The sequence below is a fragment of the Silene latifolia genome, chromosome Y (assembly GCF_048544455.1).
Source record: "Silene latifolia isolate original U9 population chromosome Y, ASM4854445v1, whole genome shotgun sequence".
NCBI lineage: Eukaryota > Viridiplantae > Streptophyta > Magnoliopsida > Caryophyllales > Caryophyllaceae > Silene > Silene latifolia.
In genome coordinates, this window is record NC_133538.1 from 334,914,729 (window position 1) to 334,942,281 (window position 27,553).

At 40.1% G+C, this 27,553-nt stretch overlaps 1 protein-coding gene across 1 annotated transcript; it reads left to right on the forward strand.

The window, feature by feature from the left end:
* The first annotated feature begins 18,197 nt into the window (after window positions 1–18,197).
* LOC141631432 (uncharacterized) lies at window positions 18,198–20,904 on the forward strand. The gene is made up of 3 exons (XM_074444102.1): window positions 18,198–19,393; window positions 20,066–20,164; window positions 20,634–20,904. The coding sequence occupies exons 1-3, from the start codon at window positions 18,198–18,200 to the stop codon at window positions 20,902–20,904; spliced, it is 1,566 nt and encodes a 521-aa protein (XP_074300203.1).
* Window positions 20,905–27,553: the final 6,649 nt, after the last annotated feature.

A 27,553-nucleotide genomic window follows, 5' to 3' on the forward strand; every position in this document is an offset into this window, starting at 1 on the left:
TTTTGATCAAGTAGATGTTTCGTTGTGGGGTACCTATGCAAATGAGTTCTATAGGTGTTGTTTCTACTTCTGTTAGTTGGTTGATGTGTAAAAGGAGAGTATAGTTAAACTACTGGTATTGAGTTATGAGTTGTGGGGCCTTTGTGCCGAGTTACGTTTGCGGTCCAGTACGACCATGGTTATTGAGTTAATTGAGTTTGAGATCGGAAATTAGATGGAAATGACGGTGTTCTCAAATGATTATTTAGTTGTTATACAGTTGTGTTCTCAGGTAGTTATTAGTCTTAGTTAATTGGGTTAAGTATAGACGAGGTAAACTTCGGGACGAAGTTTATTTTTAGGAGGGTAGAATGTAACATTCCGTATTTATTATGTTTAATTGATGTGTCAAAAGTGTGTGTTAACCGTGTTAGAAATGCGTGACGTCCGTAAGTACGATATACAATACCCTTCCGAGGTTTGGGTACGGGAGCGAACTTCGGGACGAAGTTCATTTTAAGGGGGGGAAGACTGTAATACCCCGTATTTTTATATAACAATTAAATGGATATTATTATATATTAATTATTATACATATTATATTACTAATTATGTCGAGTTAATATTGAGTCGATAATTTCGTTAAGTTATTTTATTTAAACCGCGTTGTATCGATATAAGTTAATTGTGACGGGTTTATAAGAATTCGAATTATGAGCTAACCCAGCTGAGTTGGCCCATTAACTGTTCAGCCCATTTAACCCTAAAATAACCCTAACCCTAAACCTAAACCTAATAGTACCTCACTCAACCCGCCTCCCTCTTCCCTCGCCCGCCTCCCTCCTTCACCAACACCAAAACATCAGATTTCATGCATAGAGAGAGAGAGAGAGAGTGGTCGTGGGCATTAACGGAACAAAGAAGGAAGGGATAGGGACGAATGTCGACGACCGTGGGTGGCCCTGGTGGCCGTGGTGGTGGCAGGAAAAGGTAAGCACAACTCCTCCTCCTCTCGTTTTTTCGAATTTCGATCGGGTTTTTGGGGTTGTTCGTGCCTTGTTGAGGCATTGTTGGTGGTTGTTGACGGGTTATATGAGTGGTGTGGTGAGTGGCGAGTAACTTGGTGGTTGTTGGGGTGGTTGTAGGTGGTTAGGGTGACGAAAACAGGCGGTATCGATTAAGGGGGCAAAACGGGTTTTGGTTACGGTTCAAAGTTTTAGACGACTAGGTTTGGGGTGGCACCACCGTGGACTCGGGGGAGGTCGAAATGGTGGTGCCACGGTGTCTGTGTTCGTGGGCTGACGGCGTGCATCACGGTGGTGGTTTGACAGGGAATAGAGCATGGTTGCGGTGGTGGTGAGTCGTGTAAATGGGGCGTATGGTGAGGCACGGTGGTGAACCTGCCAAGTTGGCGACCCCTGTTCGACTCGCGGCCGATGCGACCACTGGGTGGGGGTGGTGGTTGGTGGCTGGGTTGAAGTGGGGACCACGACTGGTGGTTGTCGTGGTGCTTCAGGCGGCGGTTTAAGAGTGTGAGCGAGAGCGAAGGTGTGGGTCGTGTTTAATCGGGTTATTCGAATCGTTTTTAGTTTTGAAACGGGTTTTCATAATTTAAATCGTTATAATTAGTAATGGGTCGTATTCTTAATTAATTAATTTAATCCCCGAGTCTTCTAAATAATTTATTTAAGTTAATTCCCGAGTATTTAAATAATTAAAGACAGATTTTGAGTCGGGTGTCGAGTTATTCAAATGATTGATTCGGGTTTTTATTAAATCGCATAATTTGTTTAATCCTTTAATTATCATTTGATTTTAGTTCCGAGTTATTAAAATAAAATAATAATTAATCATAATTAATTATTCTGAGTCGGGTTTGTTTAATAGAAAAGTTACTATATCGGGAAAGCTTCTATTTTGGGAGATTACTATATTTAGTAGTTAGTAATTATAAATATTATAATTGTTTTAGGTGACGGATTCGTGAAGGATCGATAATCAAATTCATTGCTTTACCTTCTGGATTGCTTAACTGCTTAATTGGATTTGCTGGCACTTTGAGGTAGGGAAATACACTTGTCTTATTATCGTCGTTGTTGAATTGAGTTGACTTGATTCCTGATTGTTGATTTACGTTATGATTTATATACGGGAAGTGATTGACTGAATTTATCGTATTGAGTATGATATCACAACATCGGGAAACTGGCATGACTTTATGATTTATCAGTTCAGTGAATTATATACATATTGCATTGCATTAATTACTGTTGAGCATTTCATATGCAATGGAGTTGGAGGGTGATGTGGTGGTGACGATGTTGAGATACGATGTGATGTTGTGATAAGGCCCAGGCGGGTTCTGCAGGACTTGCCCTGGTGTCCTCAGCTGTTGAGCTGGAAGATCGGCTTCGGTCGATATATAGTCTACCGGGGATCGGTATGGCTGGGCGTTCCGGGGTATGAGATGTGTGTGATGAGTTGAGATGGAGATGGAGGTGACGGAGTATCATGCATATCATATTTTATTGTTTTATTGTTTTCCCTACTCAACCTCGTGGTTGACCCTGTGTATTCGTGAACACCTGTGATGAACCGTTTTATGGGGAGCAGACTTGACACGTTTAAGAGATAGAACGGGAGCTGGATGGGCGTGAGACATTGGATCAGACGACTTAGTAGCTAGATCATCATCTAGAAGACTTTCACTTTTATTTATGTTAGTTCTTGTAATTTGACGTAAAGAGGTTTTGTAATAATTAAGTTAAAATATTATATAAATTGCCTTGGAGTTTAATTTGTTATTCACTACCTCGGGAAACCGAGATGGTAACAGTCCGTTTTATTAGGGAATGTCTTGACGAGGACTTCTTTTATAAACCGGGGTGTTACAGTTCTACTCTCATCTCATCCGGACAGTGAACCAAGTCTTGTATATTCTCCATCTCACGATGCCAGTTGTCAAGAAGGTTTGGTTCCCCGGTTCCCGTGTACTCTTTTGGGTTAAACCTCGCTATATAGAGACTGATTTTAGAGTGATCAACCTCCTTATCCTTATCCTTATTCACTTTATTTAAAGCCTCAGTGAGAGCATCTTGGTGCTCCAACATCATAACAACATCATCTATGTTCATGGTCTCAGCTCTCGGATAGTAAGCGTTTCTCTTGGGCGGTATCTTGAAACTATATAAGGAAGGGTAGATATAAACATACGCACTAAAACCTCAAAACACGAAAGCGGACTGCCCAGCACACACTCGATCGAGTGCCTAAACCTACTCGATCGAGTAAGAGGCTACTCGATCGAGTGCCCACCATACTCGATCGAGTGCCTCGACATCAGACCCCAAACAGACCTTCTGATCTCTAACATACTCGACCGAGTAGCCAGGCTACTCGATCGAGTGACCCCCTACTCGATCGAGTGCCCGAGGTACTAGATCGAGTGCCCAAAAACTCGATTATGGTTGCAAAAACGTCAAATACTCACTCGATCGAGTCAGACCCACTCGATCGAGTCATGCTAACTCGAATATGCTACCCGCATGCTATATCATATCCCAACATATAAAACAACTTTATAAACACGACATTATATCATAGTTAAGCATACTATGCTACTCAACTTTTCATATGTTTAACGAAACAACTATATCATGTTATCAAACGCCACATAATAAACATCCAACATGCTTCTTATTCCAACACAGTTCTATATATCTCATCAATCTTTCATTCACAAACTCAACCTTCTATTCCAAATATCCAACAATTATAACATGCTTCATCACATCCACACACAAGCGAACAAACAACACATACGACTTGACATACACCCCCCATGTGACCGGTTCAAAATTGTAGGGCGAGTTCACGACTTTAGGACGTCTCCCAAGCCTTTGTATTAGCTCCTACAACCTTTACCCCGGGTTCATTTTAATTGACTCCCTATATTCATTAGGTTCATTGGTTACAGGTTTCAGGATCGTTGCTCTGATACCATTTTGTAACACCCCCATACTCCAAGTGCCTTACCAGGACCACCCAGGTATAAGGATGTTACCATCTCGGTTGCCCGAGGCAATGATAATCAAATAAACAATAATGAAACAACGTTTAAATATAAATACTTTAGTGAAAGGTTACGATCCAAAAACCAAACCAAAATACGTATACATGTTCTCAAACCAACTGTCTACTGATCTAACTGAAATGTCTATGAAAACTACTAAGCTACAGCGGAAGACTTCTATCATCAGACCGTGGCACATCCCAGCTATCCCAGTACTCAACTCATACCTGCTCAATATATGCTCACCATCCCCGAATGGATCACCGCAGGTTTTAAAACAATAAACCGGGGTCAGTATTATTCACACAATTTATATAATCAACAGTACAGTAAACAACACAGCTCATGAGTCACACACAATCACCCACACCAATCCATCTCCGTCACCGACTGTCCACTGGACCAGCCCTGCCAGTGGGGGACCGCAGCCGTACCCACCAAATACCCGCTCATCATACCGAGCGATATCCCTGTCCCATTAATGTGCACATCCCCTTCCGTGGCGGGTTCCACGAAAGGCAAAACTAGGGCGTGAAGCCACTCCCGCAAGTGACTCCACTCAGCCGAGAACGCATCTCGAGAACCAGAGACAAACAATCACAATTACAATACAACATCAACAACCGTCTGAATCAATCAACAATCACTAACTACAGCACAATCACCACACATTATGTAAATACTACTGAGTTGGGAAACCCTACCTGGAAAGCACAACAATCAGACGATCTCACAGCTGATATCAAAATGCTTCCTCTACGAATCCTCCTCCTAATATACAAGCACATAATCACTACCAATCATACAAAACAACAAAACCCCCAAATCCCAAATTAGGGTTTAACCAACTTTAAAGAAACATCATAAAAATGGTATATAGGTCTTACCCTCGACGCATGGATCACAACGGTATAAAGAAAGGTGAAATCCGACCTTCCAAGCTCCGGGATTTGCCAATAATGCGATTAAAGCGAATGACATACTTTGTTTTCTCTCTTGACAGTAATTTAGGTTTTAAAAAGTGTTTTAAGAACAATGACGGAAATTATTATATACTTAATCTCATTATTAACAAAACCCGAGAAATCATCCCCCGTAAACCGGCTACTCACTCCCGACTCAATAACCAAAACAAAACTCAACATAAAACATGTTACTAACCCAAACTCAACCCGACTCAACGACAACAACCATACCGACCTAACATAAAAAGGGTGTAAAAACTCTTTGCGATCATCTCCTACCCCCCTAAAAGAAACAAGGTAACGTCCCCGTAACCATACATACCTGATCAAAAAGGAAAGGGTAACGCTCTCTTATGGCATCCTCTGCCTCCCATGTAGCTTCCTCAGTTTCGTGGTTAGTCCAAAGGATCTTAAGCAAAACTGTCTCACCACTCCTAGTCTTCCGAACCTTCCGGTCAAGAATCTGCTTAGGTATCTCAAGATATGATAAGGACTCATCTAGCTCTAAGCTCTCTGCCTCTAACACATGTGACTGATCACTCACATACTTCCGCAGCTGCGATACATGAAACACATTATGCACTCTCTCTAACGCGGCCGGTAAAGCCAGACGATATGCAACTTCCCCAACTCGCTCTAAGATCTCATAAGGACCGATGAACTTCTGACTCAGCTTGCCTTTCTTCCCAAATGTCATAACCCCACGCATAGGAGACACTTTTAGAAGAACCTTGTCCCCAACCTGAAACTCTATATCCCGGCGATGTAGATCTGCATAACTCTTTTGCCTATCCTGAGCTGCTCTCATCCGTTCCCTGATCATCTTTATCTGTTCAACCATCTCATGTACCATCTCTGGTCCTAGAACCACTGCCTCAGCACTGTCGTCCCAACAAATCGGACTCCTACATCTCCTCCCATATAAAGCCTCAAACGGTGCCATGCCAATACTAGTGTGATAGCTGTTGTTGTAAGAAAACTCTATCAAATCCAACCTCTGTTCCCAGCTACCACCAAAGTCCATCACACAAGCTCGCAACATATCCTCAAGAGTCTTGATCGTTCTCTCAGTCTGACCGTCTGTCGCAGGATGAAAAACTGTACTCATCTTCAATATTGTTCCCAAAGATTCCTGCAACTCTTTCCAAAACCTTGAGATAAATCTCGCATCTCTGTCAGATACTATGTCCTTAGGGACTCCATGTAACTTAAGCACATTCTTTCGATAAGCCATAGCCAATTGTGCTTTAGTCCATGTATCTTTCATTGGCACAAAGTGAGCTGACTTGGTCAGTCGATCCACTATCACCCAGATCATGTTGTTACCCTGTTGACTCTTTGGCAAACCCACGATAAAATCCATAGAAATGGATTCCCACTTCCACTCAGGTACCTCTAAAGACTGAATCTTACCTTGTGGTCATCGCTGTTCCCCTTTAACTCTTTGTCATGTCAAACAACGGGCCACAAACTCAGCTGTTTCTTTCTTCATCCCAGGCCACCAAAACGTGTTCTTGAAATCCTTGTATAGCTTGTCACCACCTAGATGTACTGAATACGGTGTACAATGTGCCTCTGTCATGATTGTCTTTTTCAGCTCCTCATCATTAGGGACACACCACCTACCATCGAACCTCAAACTACCATCTGTATGAATAGAGAATCGGGACACTGTCCCTTTCTCTACTCCAGCTCTCCACTCAACCATCTTAGGATCCATAGCCTGTTTACCTCGAATATCATCATAAAGATCAGGTTGCACTGTCAAATCTCCCACAGCATCCCCTCTCTGCATCATATTAATCCCAAACTTCACCACCTCATCTCTCAACCTCATCAAAGATAAATCTGTACACAAGGAATGTACACTCTTCCTACTCAAAGCATCTGCGACAACATTGGCTTTCCCTTCATGGTAGATAATATCCATGTCATAATCGCCAATCAGCTCCATCCACATCCTCTGTCTCATGTTCAACTCCTTTTGAGTGAAGATGTCCTTGAGACTCTTGTGATCCGATAATACCTTAAAGGTCGCCCCATAAAGGTAATGTCTCCAAATCTTGAGAACAAACACCACTACACCCAACTCTAGAACATGTGTAGGGTAGTTCTCCTCATACGGCTTTAATTGCCTAGAAGCATAGGCAATCACCTTACCGTTCTGCATCAACACACATCTCAACCCATTCTTTGAGGCATCTGTATAAACCTCAAAGTTCCCGATCCTTTCAGGCAATGCTAAGATAGGAGCTGTGGTCAAACGCTCCTTTAATGTTTGGAACGCCTTCTCACAATTCTCATCCCAACGAAACCTGTTCTCTTTCTTCATCAAAGTTGTCATAGGTCTAGCTATCTTGGAGAAATCTTTCACGAACCGTCTTTAGTATCCAGCTAAACCCAAGAAACTCCTGATCTCAGCAACATTCTTTGGTGCTTCCCACTTTGTCATTGCCTCAATCTTTGCCGGATCCACAGCTACTCCCTCCTTAGAGATCACATGCCCTTAAAAAGCAACTTTCTCTAACCAGAACTCACACTTGGACAAATTTAGCATACAACTCATGCTCCCTCAGAGTCTGCAACACAATCCTCAGATGCTCCTCATGCTCCTCCTTGGTCTTAGAGTAGACTAAGATGTCATCGATAAACACCACCACAAACTTGTCTAAAAACTGTCTGAAGATTTTGTTCATCAAATCCATAAACACAGCCGGTGCATTAGATAACCCAAACGGCATCACCACATACTCATAATGGCCATACCTCGACGTGAAAGCAGTCTCGGTATGTCCACCTCTCTAATCTTCACCGATGGTATCCCGACCTCAAATCAATCTTAGAAAAGATCGACGCACCACTCAACTGATCAAACAGGTCATCTATCCTTGGCAAAGGATACTTGTTCTTCACCGTCACTCGATTCGGCTCTCGTAATCTATGCACAACCTCAAACTCCCATCTTTCTTCTTCACGAAAAGAACTGGTGCTCCCCACGGCGATACACTAGGTCTAATGTATCCCTTCTCTATCAGATCATCTAACTGTTTCCTAAGCTCCTTCATCTCTTTAGGACCTATCCGGTACGGCGCCTTAGAGATTGGCCCCGTCCCCGGTTTCAACCCAACGGTGAAATCTATCTCCCTCTTCGGTGGCAACCTCGGAATCTCCTCTGGAAAAATATCTGCGAACCCTCCCACCACTAGTATCTGATCAACTGTCGGACTCTCTATCCGGTCATCTCTCACATGGCACAAGATCAAAGGACATCCCTTCCTCAGATAAGACTTCAAGGTGACAGCTGCAATCAACTTAACTTTGGGTTTGACTAGAAACCCACGATAAGACACACTAACACCCTTAGGCCCTCTCAAAGATACTTTCTTTTGATGACAGTCTATCTTAGCTTTATACTTTCCCAACCAGTCCATCCCGACTATCATCTCAAAACCGTCAAAAGGAAACTCTAGCAAGTCTACAGGTAGATCAACTTGCCCAACTATCATAGATACATCTCTAAACAACCTCCCACATGATACAGACTCACCCGAAGGTATAAAAACTTTCTCGCTTACAGACTCATATGCCCTCAAACCCAACCGTTTAACATGACTCGAAGATACAAACAACTGAGACGCCCCCGAATCAAACAAAACAAAGGTATGAATACCGTTAACAAGAAAAGTACCAGTGATAACATGTGCATCCTACTCAGCTGCTTTCTTGTCCATCATGAACAGGTTTCCATTGGTCTACTGTCCACCTCCCTGAACAGTATTGGCTAATGTGGTCGGCTTAGCAACCGACCCCTGGTTGTTGTTGTTGTTCGTAGCTGGTTTCTGATTAGAATTACCGCCATTGCGGTTACCTCCACCCTGATAGCTCTGACTTCCCCGGTTAGACCATGACCCACCTGGTCTGTTACTCGCATAACTCGTGCGGGTCCCCGAGAATAGCTCCCGAGCCGATCCCTTAAAGCTCCCTGCACTCGTGCACTCATGTCTCTTGTGGCCTACACCACCACAAACATAGCAGTCATCCCCGACTACCACTACCACTACCACTCACACGGCCACGCCCAAAGGAAGCCCCAAAGATCGAATCCCGACCCAGAAGAAAACCCTCTAGCTTGGGTGTGGTTGCCTTTCTTATGACTAGATTGGCCACCACCCTCACTCTCAACCTTTCTTTTCTCACTCACTCTCTCCTGAGCCATCTCCACCAACCTCTCAGCTCTCCCAGCCCTCTCATAAGCTTCCTTAACATCAGTAAGGACTCCCACGGGTAACTTATCCATAATCTTGGGTGTCAACCCTCTCTCAAACCTCAGCGCTAGGTTCTCCTCACTCCAACCCATATCCTCAGCATACCTAGACTTCTCATTAAACTGTTTGTAGTACTCAGCAACTGACATATCAGATGTCATCTTAAACCCATCAAACTCCTCCCTCAGCTTACTCATCACATGCTCCGGTAAAAACTCTTTCCTCATAGCCCTCTGAAACTCTTCCCAAGGTATAGTAGGTATGCCCTGGTTCGCATACATCTCCCTAGCACTCACCTTCACCGTATCCCACCACTTGTCAGCTGCTTCCCTCAGGTAGAACGCAACTTGTTCTACTCTCATCTCATCCGGACAGTGAACCAGGTCTAGTATATTCTCCATCTCACGATGCCAGTTGTCAAGAAGGTTTGGTTCCCCAGTTCCCGTGTACTCTTTTGGGTTAAACCTCGCTATATAGAGACTGATCTTAATGTGATCAACCTCCTTATCCTTATCCTTATTCACTTTCTTTAAAGCCTCAGTGAGAGCATCTTGGTGCTCCAACATCTTAACAACATCATCTATGTTCATGGTCTCAGCTCTCGCATAGTAAGCGTTTCTCTTGAGCAGTATCTTGAAACTATATAAGGAAGGGTAGATATCAACATACGCACTAAAACCTCAAAACACGAAAGCGAACTGCCCAGCACACACTCGATCGAGTGCCTAAACCTACTCGATCGAGTAAGAGGCTACTCGATCGAGTGCCCACCATACTCGATCGAGTGCCTCGTCATCAGACCCCAAACAGACCTTCTGATCTCTAACATACTCGACCGAGTAGCCAGGCTACTCGATCGAGTGACCCACTACTCGATCGAGTGCCCGAGGTACTAGATCGAGTGCCCAAAAACTCGATTCTGGTTGCAAAAACGTCAAATACCCACTCGATCGAGTCAGACCCACTCGATCGAGTCATGCTAACTCAAATATGCTACCCGCATGCTATATCATATCCCAACATATAAAACAACTTTATAAACACGACATTATATCATAGTTAAGCATACTATGCTACTCAACTCTTCATATGTTTAACGAAACAACTATATCATGTTATTAAACGCCACATAATAAACATCCAACATGCTTCTTATCCCAACACAGTTCTATATATCTCATCAATCTTTCATTCACAAACTCAACCTTCTACTCCAAACAACCAACAATTACAACATGCTTCATCACATCCACACATAAGCGAACAAACAACACATACGACTTGACATACACCGCCCATGGACCGGTTCAAAATTTTAGGGCGAGTTCGCGACTTTAGGACGTCTCCCAAGCCTTTGCATTAGCTCCTACGACCTTTACCACGGGTTCATTTTAATTGACTCCCTATATTCATTAGGTTCATTGGTTACAGGTTTCAGGATCGTTGCTCTGATACCATTTTGTAACACCCTCATACTCCAAGTGCCTTACCAGGACCACCCAGGTATAAGGATGTTACCATCTCGGTTGCCCGAGGCAATGATAATCAAATAAACAATAATGAAACAACGTTTAAATAGAAATACTTTAGTGAAAGGTTACGATCGAAAAACCAAACCAAAATACGTATACATGTTCTCAAACCAACTGTCTACTGATCTAACTGAAATGTCTATGAAAACTACTAAGCTACAGCGGAAGACTTCTATCATCAGAGCACATCCCAGCTATCCCCGTACTCAACTCATGCCTGCTCAATATCTGCTCACCATCCCCGAATGGATCACCGCAGGTTTTAAAACAATAAACCGGGTCGATTATTCGGACAATTTATATAATCAGCGATAAAGAAACAACACACTCATGAGTCACACACAATCACCCACACCAATCCATCTCCATCACCGATCGTCCACCGGACTTACCCCGCGATGGGGACCGCAGCCGTACCCACCAAATCCCCGCTCATCATACCGAGCGATAACCATGTCCCATTAATGTGCACATCCCTTCTGTGGCGGGTTCCACGAAGGGCGAAGCTAGGGCGTGAAGCCACTCCCGCAAGTGACTCCACTCAGCCGAGAACGCATCTCGAGAACCAGAGACAAACAATCACAATTACAATACAACATCAACAACCGTCTGAATCAATCAACAATCAGTAACTACAAAGACAATCACCACACATTATGTAAATACTACGAGTAGGGAAACCCTACCTGGAAAGCACAACAATCAGACGATCTCACAGCTGATATCAAAATGCTTCCTCTACGAATCCTCCTCCTAATATACAAGCACATAATCACTACCAATCATACAAAACAACAAAACCCCCAAATCCCAAATTAGGGTTTAACCAACTTTAAAGAAACATCATAAAAATGGTATATAGGTCTTACTCTCGACGCAAGGATCACAACGGTATAAAGAAAGGTGAAATCCGACCTTCCAAGCTCCGGGATTTGCCAATAATGCGATTAAAGCGAATGACGTACTTTGTTTTCTCTCTTGACAGTAATTTAGGTTTTAAAAAGTGTTTAAGAACAGTGACGGAAATTATTATATACTTAATCGCATTATTAACAAAACCCGAGAAATCATCCCCCGTAAACCGGCTACTCGATCGAGTACCTATCGAGTACCCCCTTACTCGATCGAGTATCCACGTTACTCGATCGATTACCCAACAGGTCAGAAACTATTTTAATCTGCAGCTCGCCCTTACTCGACAGAGTAAGCCCTACTCGATAGAGTACCCAGAGACTCATAAATACGTAGTATTACACTTGAAGCATCTGTGAACATTAGCATTTCGTGCCCTACTGTTGTATCTACCATGGCATCAATGTGTGGAAGAGAGAATGGGTATTTAGGGCAAGCTTTGTTTAGGTCAGTCTAATGTACACAGACTCTCCACTTGCCATTTTTCTTCTGCACGAAGACCACGTTTGCCAGCCATTCAGGGTACATTACTTCTCTGATCATGTCCATATCCAGGTGTTTGTCTACTTTTCATTAATGATATTATTTCTCTCCGGTGCAAATTTTTGTCGTTTTTGCTGCACAGGCTTGAAAGATGTGTCAATATTGAGCCTATGAGTAATAATATCAGCGCTAATTCTATTCATATAAAAATGAGACCAATCAAAATAAGAGGATTTATTTTTGAGAAAACTTACTAAATCAGGCCTGACGGAATCAAGGGCATGAGACCCAACTAGAACATGTCTGTCAGGATACTCATGGCTGAGGATTACCTGGTTTGTTTCTATCCTTGGAGGTGGCACATATGTGCTCCTGAAAGGGTACGGTAATTGCTATGCGAGGGACTTACCTGCCTTGGAAGGCTTTAGAGCCTCGACATAGCATTCCCGGACTATTTTATGCTCACCTTTGATGGTTGCTACTCCCCAATCGGTTGGTCTCTTGAAGAATTGATGATAAGTTGAGGGGATAGCCTTAACATTATGGATCCATGGTCTGTCCAGAATGACATTGTAGGAGGATAGGCAGTCTAGGACTCCAAACCTTCATAGGATGCAACGCATTCAACATAGGTAGGAAGATAGATTTTAGCCAATGTATTTCTTGTTTCTCCACTGAATCCTACTAGGACAGTGGACTTCTTGGTGATCCGATCTTCGTTGATTTTCAAGGCTTTGAGCACGTCTAGCATGAGCAGGTTCACTAAGCCGCCTCCATCTACCAGGATTCTCCTTACATTGGCAGTTCCAATTTGCATGGAGATCACTAGGCCATCATGAGGTAGGTCAGGGATGGCCACTAGGTCACAGTCACTGAAGGTGATATGCGGTATATTACCAGGCTTGCAGAGTGACTTTGTCTGAGGAGTCCTGGCCATCTTTTTCGCTGCTGAACTGGTCAGGCCACAATTTCTGATCCGCCATTTATGAATTTTACTTCATAGAGTGGAGTTGGCAGAGGAAGACTGCGCTCCCGTTTTTCCTTCTGATTGGTTTTGCCAGGATCTTCATTCTTGCCTTTGTTTCTGATCAGATCTTTAAGGTATCCTACCTTCAATAGATATACCACTTCTTTCCTGAGAGTCACACCATTTGGTCTGGTCTCTCCTTGGATTAGGGTTGTCAACCTTTCTAGGACATCTGACCACTGGTCCCATGTTGTCAAGTCGCTGGATCAGGCTTGCAATATCAACCCAGAAGTTATGTTCAGAGATAGGTGGATGAACTTTAGCCTTACCTTGATGTTCTTGTGTCAAGTTGACTTCTGAATGGTCAGGCCTGGTACTTGGGGTCATCCTGTAATTGTTTTCTCTACTGTGATTAACACTCTTCCTATTCATCTTTTCATATTCTTTTGCATTGGTGGATGCTTCAACCTTGTATCTTTTGTTTTCCTCTAGCTTGATATAAGCGAGTGGCTTATCCTGAACATCCTCGAAGGTATGGCAGGTATACTTGGTAAGTTCACCATAGAGATAACTATTGGGTAGTAACCCCTACCTGAATGCCTCCACTGCTGTTCCAAATTCACATCTGGGAATAGACACTTTTTCCTAATTGAATCTGTTGAGGAAAGCTCTGAGGGTCTCATTTGGCTTCTAGGTAATCCTATACAGGTCACTGGAACATTTCTCCAATTCCCTATTACTTCCAAATTACGGGTCGAAGGTATTGATCAGGTCAGCGAAGGACTTGATGCTCCCATTTGGTAGGTTAATATACCATTACAGTATTGGACCTGTCATAGTTGTTCCAAATCCTTTGAACATGCAAACCTGTCTAAACTCACTTGGAATTGATGCAGCCAACATTTTTTGTTTATAGAAGGCCCGTAGGGTTTGAAAACGGTGAAGACCCATTTCTTTCTTGGGTTTCACGTGATTATGGAGTAACATGGGTGAGTTTTGGGCCTAAGCTTGGAATAAACCCATGAGCTTCTCTATAAATAAGAAGGGAAATCAAACCCTTGCTTTTCTTTTCTCATATTTCTCACAAAACCCTAACCTAGTTTCTCTCTTCTCTTTTCCCCCTTGGTGCCGTGCGCCTCCACCCTCTCTAGGGTTTCGTGTGCCTCCTTCATCGTTCTCTTCATCATCTTTTATGCCTAGATTGATCCTACTCTTTCGATCTATCTATCCTCATTGTAAGTTTAATGTTTTCGCGTGGTTTTATAGTTTTTATAGTTTTATAATTATCATTTAGTATTTTAATTGGGAACGTTTCCCTTTGTCATGTGTGGGGATTCAATAAAGGCGTGGAAACTGCACCTGGAGAAGACATCTATATCGTGGAAGACGATCTCTAGGGTTTAATTCGCTAAAAAGGTAACTAGTTATTATGCCAATTTGATGTAATTTACATGACTTAATAATTAATTTGTGTAATTAGTACGTGTTTGATTGTTTACAATGATGTTGATTGTGTTTGTGTGTTTACGTATGCGTTTTTGCCGTTAAATTTGCATAACGTATGTTGCTTATGCCTCGCTTTTGGGCGTATGGCACGCGACTAGGGTTCCCAATGGAAACCCTAGTGGCGGCTTGGTTGGTGTTTATGAGAAGGCCTGGATTATAGCTAAACTAGTATAACCTTGAGATTATGGCTCAATGTTATAGCTGGGTTGGTACAACTCTGAGGTTGTGATAAAGTTATAGGTGAAGCTGTATAACTTTGAGATTATAGCTCAATGTTATAGATGGGCTACTAGAACTTAAGTGACATGTCGATGTTATAGCTAATGCTGATGTAACATTAGGCTAATGAAGTCATTGTTATAGCTAAACCTAATATAACATTGGGTTACGAGGTAAGGTTATTGTTAAAGTTATACCTGAAGTTACTATAACATTGGTTTCTTACAGTTTACCTATGAGGACATCAAAACAGAGGTAGATTTTTGGTCTCATTCTGTTATGTGTTACATCTTGGGTGCAAACCCCCCCTGGGCTTTGGTTGAGGATTATATTTATAATGTCTGGGGTAGGTTTGGTGTGGAACGAGTTTCGTTTTTAGATAATGGAGTATTTCTTGTTAGATTTACTAAGAATAAGGATAGGGATGCTCTGCTGCAGTATGGATATTATCTCTATGATAACAAGCCTATTGTTATTAAGCCATGGACTGTGGATATGGAGCTTGTTAAGGCAAAAGTTGATGTTGTTCCTGTCTGGGTGAAATTGTTTAATGTTCCTCTGAAATTTTGGGGAGTTGTTTACCAGCAATTGCTGGATTAGTCAGTAAATTTGTTAAAAAAGACCAAGACACTCATGACAAAGTGAGGCTTAGTTATGCCAGGGTTATGGTGGAATTGGCTATGGACCAACCCTTGCCTGCAAAAGTGAAGTTCTTGGATGAATCAGGAAAATTGGTTTTTGTGCCTGTTGAGTATGAGTGGAAACCTATCTCATGTACTAGCTGTAATGGGATAGGTCATAATGCTACATAGTGTAAGAAACCAGTTAAGAAACCTTCAAAACTAAAACCAAAGATCAAACAGGTCTGGAAGCCTGTTCAAATAGACAAGGTTCAAGTAGCTGTTGTGAATCCTGAGAGCAGCTCTCCTATTCTAACACCTACCAATTTCCCTCCTCTTCACACAGTTAGATCTGTACCTATACAATCTACTCCAGCAAAGCATATTATGAGAGTGAATAGGCAGGAGAATGTTGTGGGGGTAAGATTATCTGCTAAATTTAGTAAGTATTCATTTCTAGATGCTTTGAATAACTCTAATGCTTCCAAGGGGGGGGGGGGGGGGGTAGTAGAGAGTGGCAAGGACCCCCCTGAGGACACTATTAATGCATAGCATAGGTTTCTGGAATGTTATGGGTCTTAATGACCTGAATAAGCAGAAGGTGGTTAAATGGTTTTTGCACAATAATGGAGTGGGCTTGTTTGGGTTACTAGAAACAAAATTGAAACCTGGAACTCTTTTGAATAAAAACACTTCAATTTGTGATGGTTGGAGCATTTCCACTAACTTCAGTTGGCATAAAGGAGGTAGGATTTGGGTTTTATGGAAACCAGACTGTTTTGAGGTTAACTTTATTTCCTACAGTGCTCAGCATATTCATATGATAGTAACATCTAGAGCTGATAATAAGACTTTTAAGCTCACAATGATTTATGCTTTTAATGGTTTGGAGGAAAGGGTGGCTTTATGGAATACTTTGAAAGAGATTTCCCTTGACTGTACTGCACCTTGGCTATGGTTAGGGGATTTTAATATTGTTTTGTCACCAGTAGAAAGATTAGGGGGGAACACTACTGATGCTGAAATGCAACATTTCCAAGATTGTGTTTCTATCTGTGGTATGGATGATATACCCTCCACAGGTGCTTTGTTTACCTGGTCTAACAAGCAAAACCCTGCTGATAGGATCTATAGCAGGCTGGATAGGGTCATGGGTAACCAAGCTTGGCTGGATGATTTTGGGGATAACTATGCTTATTTTCACCCTGAGGGTTTGTTTGACCATTGCCCCTGCACAGTTTTGACTACTCACTCTACTTTTGGGGGTAGGAAAAATTTCAAGTATTTTAATATGTGGGGCTCTGCTAGTCAGTTTAAGAATATTGTTGAGAATGTGTGGAGCATTCATTTTCAGGGGACAAAAATGTTTGCTGTTATTAAGAAGCTCAAAGCCTTGAAACACCCGCTTTCCGAAAAGTTTGAATAAGTACTGTTTTTCTGATATAGAAAATAGCACTACTATTGCAACAGTGGCCCTTGAAAATATTCAGAAGAAGCTGGTTGAGAACCCTGGTGACATTGTTTTATTACAGCAGGAGATGGATATGGCCCATGATTTGAAGGAACTGATTTCAAAGAAGGATAGTTTTTGATTCGAAATCCAAAGTCCAATGGTCTTTGGAAGGAGACCTAAATACTAATTACTTTCACCATGCTATCAAAAAAAGAATTTATCTTAATAAGGTCTTCCAAATTGAGGATATGAATGGAAGATCTTGTACTGATGGTGATTCTATTCAGGCTGCTTTCCTTGAATATTATCAATCTCTTCTGGGGTCTCAGACTGAGACTGAGAAAGTGAACCTGACTGTTGTGAGGAATGGAGCTTGCTGTACTGATGAACATAGGAATATTTTGAGCCGGCCTGTTACTGCTGAGGAGGTTAAGCAGTGTTTGTTTAGCATCCCTAAGGGGAAATCTCCTGGACCTGATGGTTATGGAAGTCAATTTTTTAGGGATGCTTGGGAGATTATTGGTGATGAGATTTGTGCTGCAGTGCAAAACTTTTTTGATACTGGCAAATTGTTGACTCAGCTTAATGCTACCATCATTACTCTTATTCCTAAGGTGGATAGACCTGAGACTGTTAAGCATTATAGACCTATTTCCTGTTGTAATGTGATTTACAAAACTATATCTAAGCTGCTGTGTGCTAGGCTTGCTGTGATTTTGCCTGGCATCATTAGCAGGAATCAAGGAGCCTTTGTGAAGGGGAGGAGCATCCTTGAAAATATTCTTATATGCCAGGATTTGATCAGGCTTTACAATAGGGGTATGGCTTCTCCTAGGTGTATGTTCAAAATGGATTTACAGAAGGCTTATGATACTATAGAGTGGAAGTTTGTGGATCAAATGTTGTCAGCTCTTAATTTTCCTTCTAAATTCCATCAGTTGATAATGGCCTGTCTTACTTCTCCTACCTACACTTTGAATTTGAATGGTGCTCATTTTGGATATTTCCCTGGAAAGAGGGGTTTAAGGCAAGGAGACCCTATTTCTCCTCTCTTATTTTGCATTTGTATGGAGTATCTCTCAAGAATCATGCTTTATGCTGCTGACAATTGCGCTTCGGATATCACCCTCTATGCAAGAGTCTAAAATTGACTCATCTTTTATTTGCGATGATTTACGATGTTTTGCAAAGGGGACATCATCTATTATGTTGCTCCTGAGAGTAATGGCTACCTTCTCTGCAGCTTCTGGCCTGAAAGTCAATGCTGCCAAGTCTGAGGTTGTCTTTAATGGAGTAGCTGTTACTTTGAAAGCTGATATCATTCAGGTCTCTGGGTTTCAGGAAGGTACTTTACCCTTTAAATACTTGGGAATCCCAATTCAACCTGGCAGGCTTTTAAGGAGGGATTGTCAAGTTCTTATTGATAAAATAGTACGGAAAATTAGAGGTATTGGGGCAAGGAAGCTCAGCTATGCAGGCAGACTGGTTCTCATTAATTCTGTGCTGAATACCTTGCATAACTATTGGGCATCTATTTTTCTTATTCCTAAGTGTGTGATTCATCAAATTGAAGCTATTTGCAGGAATTTTTTGTGGGACAATAGCTCTGAATACCATAGAGCTCCTTTGGTTGCTTGGACTGATATTTGTCATACAAAAAAGGAAGGAGGACTAGGGATTAAAAATGTTGAGGTGTGGAATGTGGCTAGTGTAGGGAAGTTGGTGCACTGGCTGTATACTAAAGCTGATAGTTTATGGGTATTATGGATTGATCATGTTTACCTTAAAGGAGCTGACTGGTCTAACTATCATCCACCTCCAGATTCTAATTGGAACTGGAGGAATATCTGTAAAACTAGGGAGCTTCTTTCTGGTGGTTATCAGGGTCATCACTGGAATGGGCAACCTACTGGTACTGGTTATACTGTTAGTTCTGGATACTGTTGGTTACAGGGCACACACCCCCCTGTCCAATGGTACTCTGATGTTTGGAGTCTATGGAATATTCCTAAGTATGCTTTCATAGGATGGTTGGTTCAAAGGAAGGCTCTTAATACTCGTGTTAAACTAGCAAGACTGAGTCTGTGCAGCTCTGATAGGTGTTTTTTGTGTGAAGCAGATGCTGAAACTCATGAGCATCTGTTTACAGACTGTATCTACACTTCTAAGGTGACTGCTGGAGTTGAGGATTGGATGCATCTTACTCTTACTGGTGGTACTGGTTATACCAAGCTTCAGTGGAAGATTTGTAGCTTGGCTAAGATGGCAATCTGGTATAACATCTGGTATATCAGGAACACATGCAGATTGGACCATAAAGTGAAGAAGCCTGAACATGTTGTAGCTGAGATCATAGCACAAGTTAGTCAAAGAATCATTCAAAAGGTAGATAGCATAGAGAAGTTACAGAATAGAGATTGGTTAGCCAAGTTAAATCTTTGTCTCATGTAATGGTGTTGGTTTTCCTAAGACTAACACATGAATGCTTTAGCTTGTAATATCTTTTCTATTAATACAAAAGCTCACATTTAACCAAAAAAAAAACATTGGTTTCTTTTACTTGTTTCATATGTTGTATTGTGTTCAACGTGTTATGTCCTTGTGTTGCATATGTCTTTGGATACTCTTGTTCATAGGATAAGTAGGATGGTCAGTTATACTATCCTATGAGTTGAGTCGTGATGTTGTTCACGCGTGTTGGTACAGTCAGTTTTGTTTGTTGGTTGGTTGAATAGGTGACGGTAGTATCAGTTATATACTATCGGAATGAACAAACTCCACCTGTTGATGCGGGATTTATTTTGGTCTATGTTCGGGGGTGGCCAGAGTTGTCAGTTATACGCTCTGGGTCCATAATGTCGTTCGTTGTACAGTTATTGCATCGAGGGGTCTAGCCAGGTCTTAGGCATATTGGTAGTGGTGATATGCTATACATAGTACCGTGGAGGCAGTGGTGATATGCTCCACACCGATGGAGGCAGTGGTGATACGCTCCGTCAGTCAGAAGCAGTGGTGATACGCTCTGACAAGTTAGAGGCAGTGGTGATACGCTCTCACAGGCGTTCGCTCTATTCGCTATGCTTTGTTGCTAGCTTTGTGGCTTCAATTGCTGTGGATCGTGTGTTACCGTATTCGCTATGCTTCGATGCTAGCATTGTGCCTTGGGTTGTTATGGGTCATGTGCTACATTGGTTATAAGTGTACATGGTCTAGTGGTTGCATATGGTTTAGGTTTGCATGATTCCATCTAAGATTGATAAGTCATGGTAAGCTGTATTAGGTTTTCATGAGTATAGATGATCTCACATGTTTACTGGTTTTACATTTCATTTGTTAATTATTGTTAATTATATTCAATTGTTGTAAACATGACTGGGAGAGCATCTAGTTACTCCCGACTGATTATCGACCCCCATTCTCAGGTTGTTCAAATGATTACTATTTTAGATGATATCTTGCTAGGGAAGTACTGTTCGGCGAGATGAATAATAAATTAGGACTTTGTTTTCATGATTTGAGAACATTTGAATAATGTATTAGTTGTTTGGGTTTTAGTAGAGAACCGGATTGGTCAGGTGATTCCACCACCTTGACCCTTTTATCATTTATATACTCTGATAATTATTTTAATATAAGTTTTTCCTTTGTTTTATAATCCAGGTTGTTACAACGTTTATCTGTCATCGTCGAAGGACTAAGTTCTGCAGTCATTAAGCTTCAGGCCACCGTCGAAGACTTGAGCACTCGTGTCGTTAATATGGAAAACCAAATAGGCATAATGAAACCTTCACCATCTTCTCGTACCCTAAGGACAGGTCAAAGCTTCAACACGACCCATTCATCTAAGAAGACCAATGAAGACAAGGGAGTCAACCTCTTGGAAACCCACCCAGAAAGCTGGGACGAGCTCCTAGAGAAGTCGTTGACCTAGAAACCACATATGAATTAGCTCTACAAAGACTGGTTTCCCAGGGAAAACTCCATCCAATGGGTCCAACACCAGACCCTGAAAAGATATTGTCTTGGTGGAAGGTCAATTCATATTGTCAGTACCATCAAGGTAGGGGACATGATACAGAGGAATGCTTTTGTCTAAAGCATATGATTTAGGATATGATCGAAAATGGCAAGCAACCATTGCCACCCTCTGTCAAGCAATCAGAGAAGATTGACCCTCTTTGGTCTAACATTATTAAACATGACCAGAAATCATTCCTAGATTGTTCTCACCTCCTCGCCCCTCTTGATAACGAAGAAATCAATGTCCTCGAAGACGATGATATCCAGAGTGGAATGCTCATGCTTTCTGCCACAATTAACAATAAAGTTTCCAAGCTAGAAGGATCCATCAACGATCTGAACGCCACGCTTTATGGTATAGAAGGCAAATTTGTCTTCTTTGAAAAGCAGCTTACTGAAATGGGAGTCAAAATCAACAAAGGCAACCTCATGGAGCCTTCATCGAAGAAGCCTAACCAATCTCCAATACAATTCACAAATCTAGGCATACCTTATGCCGTAGCTTTGAACAAGTTATCTTCTCTAGGTCTTCTCCAACCTATCGGTCCAACACCTGAACCAGAAAAGAAATCTAAGTTTTGGGATGGTAGTTCATATTGTCAATACCATAGAGGTAGAGGGCATGAAGTTGAGGATTACTGCAAGCTTAGGCAGGATATACAAGTTGGAATTGAGAATGGTGAGATTCTTGCTTCCCTCCTAACCAGCCTCGACGCAGAAACCAGGCGACCTTATCAGAAGTTCAATCAAAATGGTGAACGTTCCACCAATCATTTGTTGAAAAGAAGGAAATCCGATTCACATACACCCGATCAGTCAGAGGAGAGGACATTAGTCCAACATCTCATTGACTGCTTTCACCAAAATTATTCATCCTGTTTGAAAGGTTGTGGCATTAAAACCATCGAGAATTTATCAATGGAGATCGCACACGTCGATAGGGTCATCCTCTTGCAGGCTTCTGAAAAGAAGGGGACACCTCCTAGGAAACTTACCGACATTGGTAATACATACACCGATGCCCTTCAGATACTCGTGAAATGACGAATGTTGGAACCAATAGGACCTACTCCCGACCCAGAAAAGAATTCTAAATTCTGGGATGGCAACGCTTGTTTCCAGTATCACAGAGGCAAAGGTCATGATACTAAGATGTGCTATAAGCTCAAACATATGATCCAAGACATGATTGATAACGGGAAGTTTTCCCTCACATCTTTTAGCCAACGTAATAGTCTGGACAATCCACATGGATATACCATGTCAGCCAGCGAGGGAACGCTTCTTGACTGTTCTCCACCCATTATCCGAAACAACAAGAACGAGGTGCTCGAATGGATGGATGCTGAAAGCCGAATGTCGAAGTCAGTTGTTGAAAGAAAAGAAATTGTTCAAGCGTGGGCCAATTATTACGAGTCTGGATCTAAGTGTTGGAGTAAGTGTCCTCAAAAATAGTGCGATCACATGATTAAATCTCAAAATAAGAATACGTAAAGGATGATTCAATTATATAGTCAACTAATCAACATTTATCGGTAATGATTGGCTAACTGGAGTTTGACATTACTGTCGTTTGACGGTGGTGGTCAGTTGATCCCTTAAGGTCACACCTATAGGACAATTTCCTTAACAGATAAGTTAATTAATTGTATGTCGATACAGATTAATTAATCCTGAAATAGAACAAATTTTATCAATGAGTGAGAGTTATATATCTTATTGTAATTTGATTAAATAAGATTCAATTTTGTAATTAATATGTTATATTACTAAAATTGATTAACTTTTATGAAACATTTGAGATAAGACTAATTAGTTAATCATAATTACAAAATGTTGTAGATTATATTAACTAGACTTAATGTGACCTATTTTATTTATGTAATTTTGAATTATGTAATTTATCTTAGTATGGCCTTAGTTTTAATCGGTATTACCCGTAATGTAAGGGAATACCGATTCGGTTGTAATTTTAATGTGATCTCGTATCACCTTTTTTTTTTACTAGATTCATTTTTACAAATGTATAATAGAAATGCTATGTAATTTTATTATTATTTGTAATTCCGGAGTTCCTTCAAGACGGTGCCAATCGGAAAGGCGTTCCGATCAAGACGGAGTCATTGGGAAGCGTGTCACTTGAAGTTCAAGGGACCAATGGAGTTGGTTTTCGAATTTGTAAATAGATTATTAGATTTTCTATTTTAGGAAGGCCATACTAGGAAATTTATTTATTGCTTTGCATTTTTCCTTCATATGTTACATGCATTGCCAAATCGCCATAAACAATACATGCATATCATATCGAGTCCCCGACCGTGTCAATTATAGAAATCGTTAGTTCCAAAATTTAGTTCACTTAAATTTGATAGATAATAAATTGACTCGACCTCACACATTTTAAGGATTGAGACTTAGCCTTACCAAATAGTAGGAACCCATGAGTCTCAATTTCATAAGGGTACAATGCGATTTTTCGGGGTGCCTCCTATTGATGTTGGGTAAGTGGGGTAATAAATAGTTATTACACTTCGAAATTTGGTTTAACTCAACGGAAGTCTTAGCGACCGTAGCCGCAATAGGTCCGGGCTAAAGATGAACTTAATGTAATTTCATCGAGCAAGAGTTCTAAGTTGTATTTGTAAAGGTTGTAGAGGGACCGTTGTCCCACAATCGAGCTAGTGTGGATTTGGATCTCAGAATCATTTATATAATTTGGTGGAGATCATTATATAAATGTTAAAACATGCTAAAATGTTTTCCTATATAACGATGAATGTTTGTTTTTCCCACTATTTCGTTGTCTTAATGTTGTTCTATTTCATTACTCCTTATCATATACGATATCATTTCGATTGTAACACGAGTCTCCGCTAAACCACTATTACTAACGACAAATAGAATATCTTTCTAAATCCTCAAAAGAACCATTTAAATAAGGCATGGACTAGTTCCATAGGAATCGTTCTATTCTATAGAACTCTATAGGAGTTGTCCTATGTCATATAAGATTAGTATCTTAAATTCCTAACATGCCTATGTATGATTTCTTGTAAAGATGTATGAATAGAATTAATAATTAGTCAAAATATATTTTGATGAATTCTTCTATACATTCATGGTTCAACAGTCCTATTGCTCAAACTAAACACTTGTCATCAAGCACTTAAGTTATTAAGAACATGCCAATGTTAAATTGCTAAATTGATTTGTTAAAAGTTTTAATTAAACCAAATACCACAATAGAGTTAACCCTTGTGAAGGATTAACTAGGAACTTATATGAAGCTAAGTCTTCATCAAGTAGAAATTCTTGAAATCAGTGGGAGCAATAAGAAGTAAATACCTATCTAAATTGTTAAGGATAGAACTAGACTCGAAAGAGAAGGTGTTAGACACTAAAATAGATACAAACCCCAAAAGTAAAGATCAAGGAAGTTGGCTGTGTGACTCCAACATATTCCTTCTTCAAAATCTATAACATTGATATTGCATTCTTACCAAATACCACATCATGAGTATTTGATACAAATTTGTGGATTTCATCATAATATTTGACATTATCGTGTGACGACTAGCAAGGATGTTGTAGTATACTCATTTTAGTTTAGAAATGTACCTCAATAATTGTTATGATGTACAATATGTCTAAATAAGAATATAATTTGAGTTTTGCACAAAAGGTAAAGGGTTTTACCATTATGCAATTAAAACAAGCATTGTACTCTTACATACCACGATTGAGTTTATGGTGAGACCATACAAATCAAGGTAATTATATTCAAACTAAAAATAAATATCATATATACCAGACTCAAGTTGGTGACCCCAATCATTTCTCAATTCTTGATTGAAAATCGCATTTAGAAACTAGTTTTGACTAGACTCACAAGCCATTTGACTGGGAATCTTCTGGTGTGTGCAAATCTTGTATTCAAATCAAGTTAATTCATGACTTTTTCCGGAAAAGGATTATGAATAGAGCAAGATATTAGCCCTATTTACACTCTAAAGTGTATGGTCGAATACAATTTTAAGTAGAGAAGATTATTACTTCTTCATCTCTTTTACCAATGAATTAGGTAGATACTTGATATCCACTTAATGAGGTAAGAAGAGAAATTCTTTGAATAAGTTCAATGAATATTTAAAAAGTATCAAAACCTACAGATTATAAACCAAAGTATTAGTACTTTGTTAAAATGAGGAACAATAAAGTGATGACTTTCATCTGCACCAAAAACAGTGTAATAGGGTATCGCAAGTTCACTTTCATTACGATATGATTGAATCTTTACATTGTAGTTGGAGGTAGTTTTTGTTATAAAATTTGTCTGGCATTTAAAATTTCCACTAATATAAAACATGGTTAAAGCAATCATCTACTTTTCATATGAGATATGGTTAGGCATGGTACCTAGATTGTAGCTTGTTTCGATAGTAAACATGTGCTATCTCTTCCTACATGATCACGAGAACAAAGGGTTTGTGGCTCGTGATGCTATCTATTAAAGAAAAGAGGATTATTTCTTAAAGAAAGAGTGGGAGAAAATGTTCAAGAGCCACAAACTAAGATTAAGACGTAGGAAGATGTTCCTTCTTAGTCAAAATCAGTAATTATTGATTCGAAACCTAAGTGGACAGGACTCATGTTATTTTTGAAAGTAACAAACCTGTAACTTATAAAAATGATTTATCTAGTTTCAACTCCCCAAAAGTTCGAACTGAACATAAACATTAAGATGTTTCTATAACTTGGTTGATTGGTGGTAAGAGGGTTTACACCAATTGCAACGCTTTGTTAAATTCGGATTTATCAATAATATTTGACTGTTGGATTTTAAAATCATCTTGCATGAGTTTTGTAAATCGCAACGATCCTAAGGTAGGATACGAACTTAAGAAGAAATCTTAAGTGAAAGTTAAGGAGTTGAATGGTATGTTTCAGTCATGTAATTAACTTTTCTCGATTTGTCGAGTAGTTTTGTTTATACATGAAGTTTAGTGGGAGTAGGGTGGTATTACTAGTCTTATAATTAAGGGACATATTGATCATTATGAATGATGGAAGACTTAGGAGAAGAATAATACATCTCTAAGGTATCCAGACCTATAAAGATAGTTCTAAGAGGATATTAGCGTTAAATGAATATTCTTATGTTGATAAGAGTCTAGACAAGTTCAAAGGTGTTGAACAAGTAGAAATTTAATCCAATTGCTTCCGCTGCGGGATTAATTCATTACGCTAAGATGTATCATCCATCATTATTAAACTTCGTATACTTGGAGTATGATGAGAAGTCATAAATAGAATTCTTGAGAGAAGTCTGTATATAGCCATATAGTTCATTGGTTAGTAATCATGAAGCACTAAAGAGATGAAGCTAAAGTGATTAGCAATGATGTGGATTTATGTGCAAGGTGTTACACGATAACCATAGTCTAATCACACAAAGATGGTTAGAGAACCATCTTGGATATATTATTTAATGAGGATATCTGCTAGAAATGCCCTAGGCAGTAGAACAATGAGATATACACAACGAAAATCGAGTACACTTGCAATAATGGGATCTGCAAGAAAGAAGGGATCATATAAGGATTCGATTTTATGTTTTGGAGTAACTATGGTAGTTCGTTCCAATAACCGAAGGTCCAATCCCTACAGACTGTGAGGACAATGAGAGTTATTCAAAGGCAAGAAAGCCTATGTCCAGATTGGATCTAGACATGTACTCAAAGAAGTTCTTATAATATAAGATTATACACAAGAATGGGAAATAGTATATAGTAAGGTTAGGGAAACTGCAAAGTGTTGCTAAAACTTGCTAACCAAGGCCTTTTCATAGGCTAAGCATGATAAGTCATGCCATTTCAATTTAGTTGAGATGTATAGTTATATAAAATATTATGTATGGATTATAGATTTGTTGGAATATGTGTCCTCCGACAATAATGCGATCACAACTGTCGATCAGGATGATCACATGTTTAAATCTCATTTTAAGAATACATGTGGGATGTAATATTTTACAATCAACTGGTCCACACATATCGGTAATGATTGGCTGACTAGAGTTTGACATTGCTGTCGTGCGACGGTGGTGATCAGTTGATCCCCTTAGGTCATACCTAAAGGGTAACACTCTTAATTGATTATTTAATTTATCGTACATACGGGTTAATTAAATTGGTTAAAATTGACGGACGATTTTGGGAGTATTATTAACGTGTCTTATTGTAATTCGATTAAATAAGATACGGACTAAGTAATTAAATTGTTTTATTACTTAGATGAAATTATTGTTTACGGAAACAATTGAAACGGAATGAATAAATTATTATAAATACAGAATGTTGTAATTTATGATTCGGAAACCCATTACGGTACAAGTAATTATGAATTACTAGGTTAATTTTATAAGTGACATATTTTATTAATATGTTGATTTTTATTTTTAAAAATACATTTTATACACATAATGTCATGGAACATGTTACATGTGACAAATTGACAAATAAATTGTAAAATGGACTTTCCATTTTACAACTAATGTACCG

Bases quoted from the DNA above. Each gene is read 5' to 3' on its own strand.
- LOC141631432 (XM_074444102.1), top strand. From the start codon at position 18,198: ATGGCTACCTTCTCTGCAGCTTCTGGCCTGAAAGTCAATGCTGCCAAG. The intron at 19,394-20,065 runs GTTAGCCAAGTT...CTTTGTTGCTAG, and splicing joins AAGTTACAGAATAGAGATTG to CTTTGTGGCTTCAATTGCTG. The intron at 20,165-20,633 runs GTTATAAGTGTA...TTTATAATCCAG, and splicing joins ATGGGTCATGTGCTACATTG to GTTGTTACAACGTTTATCTG.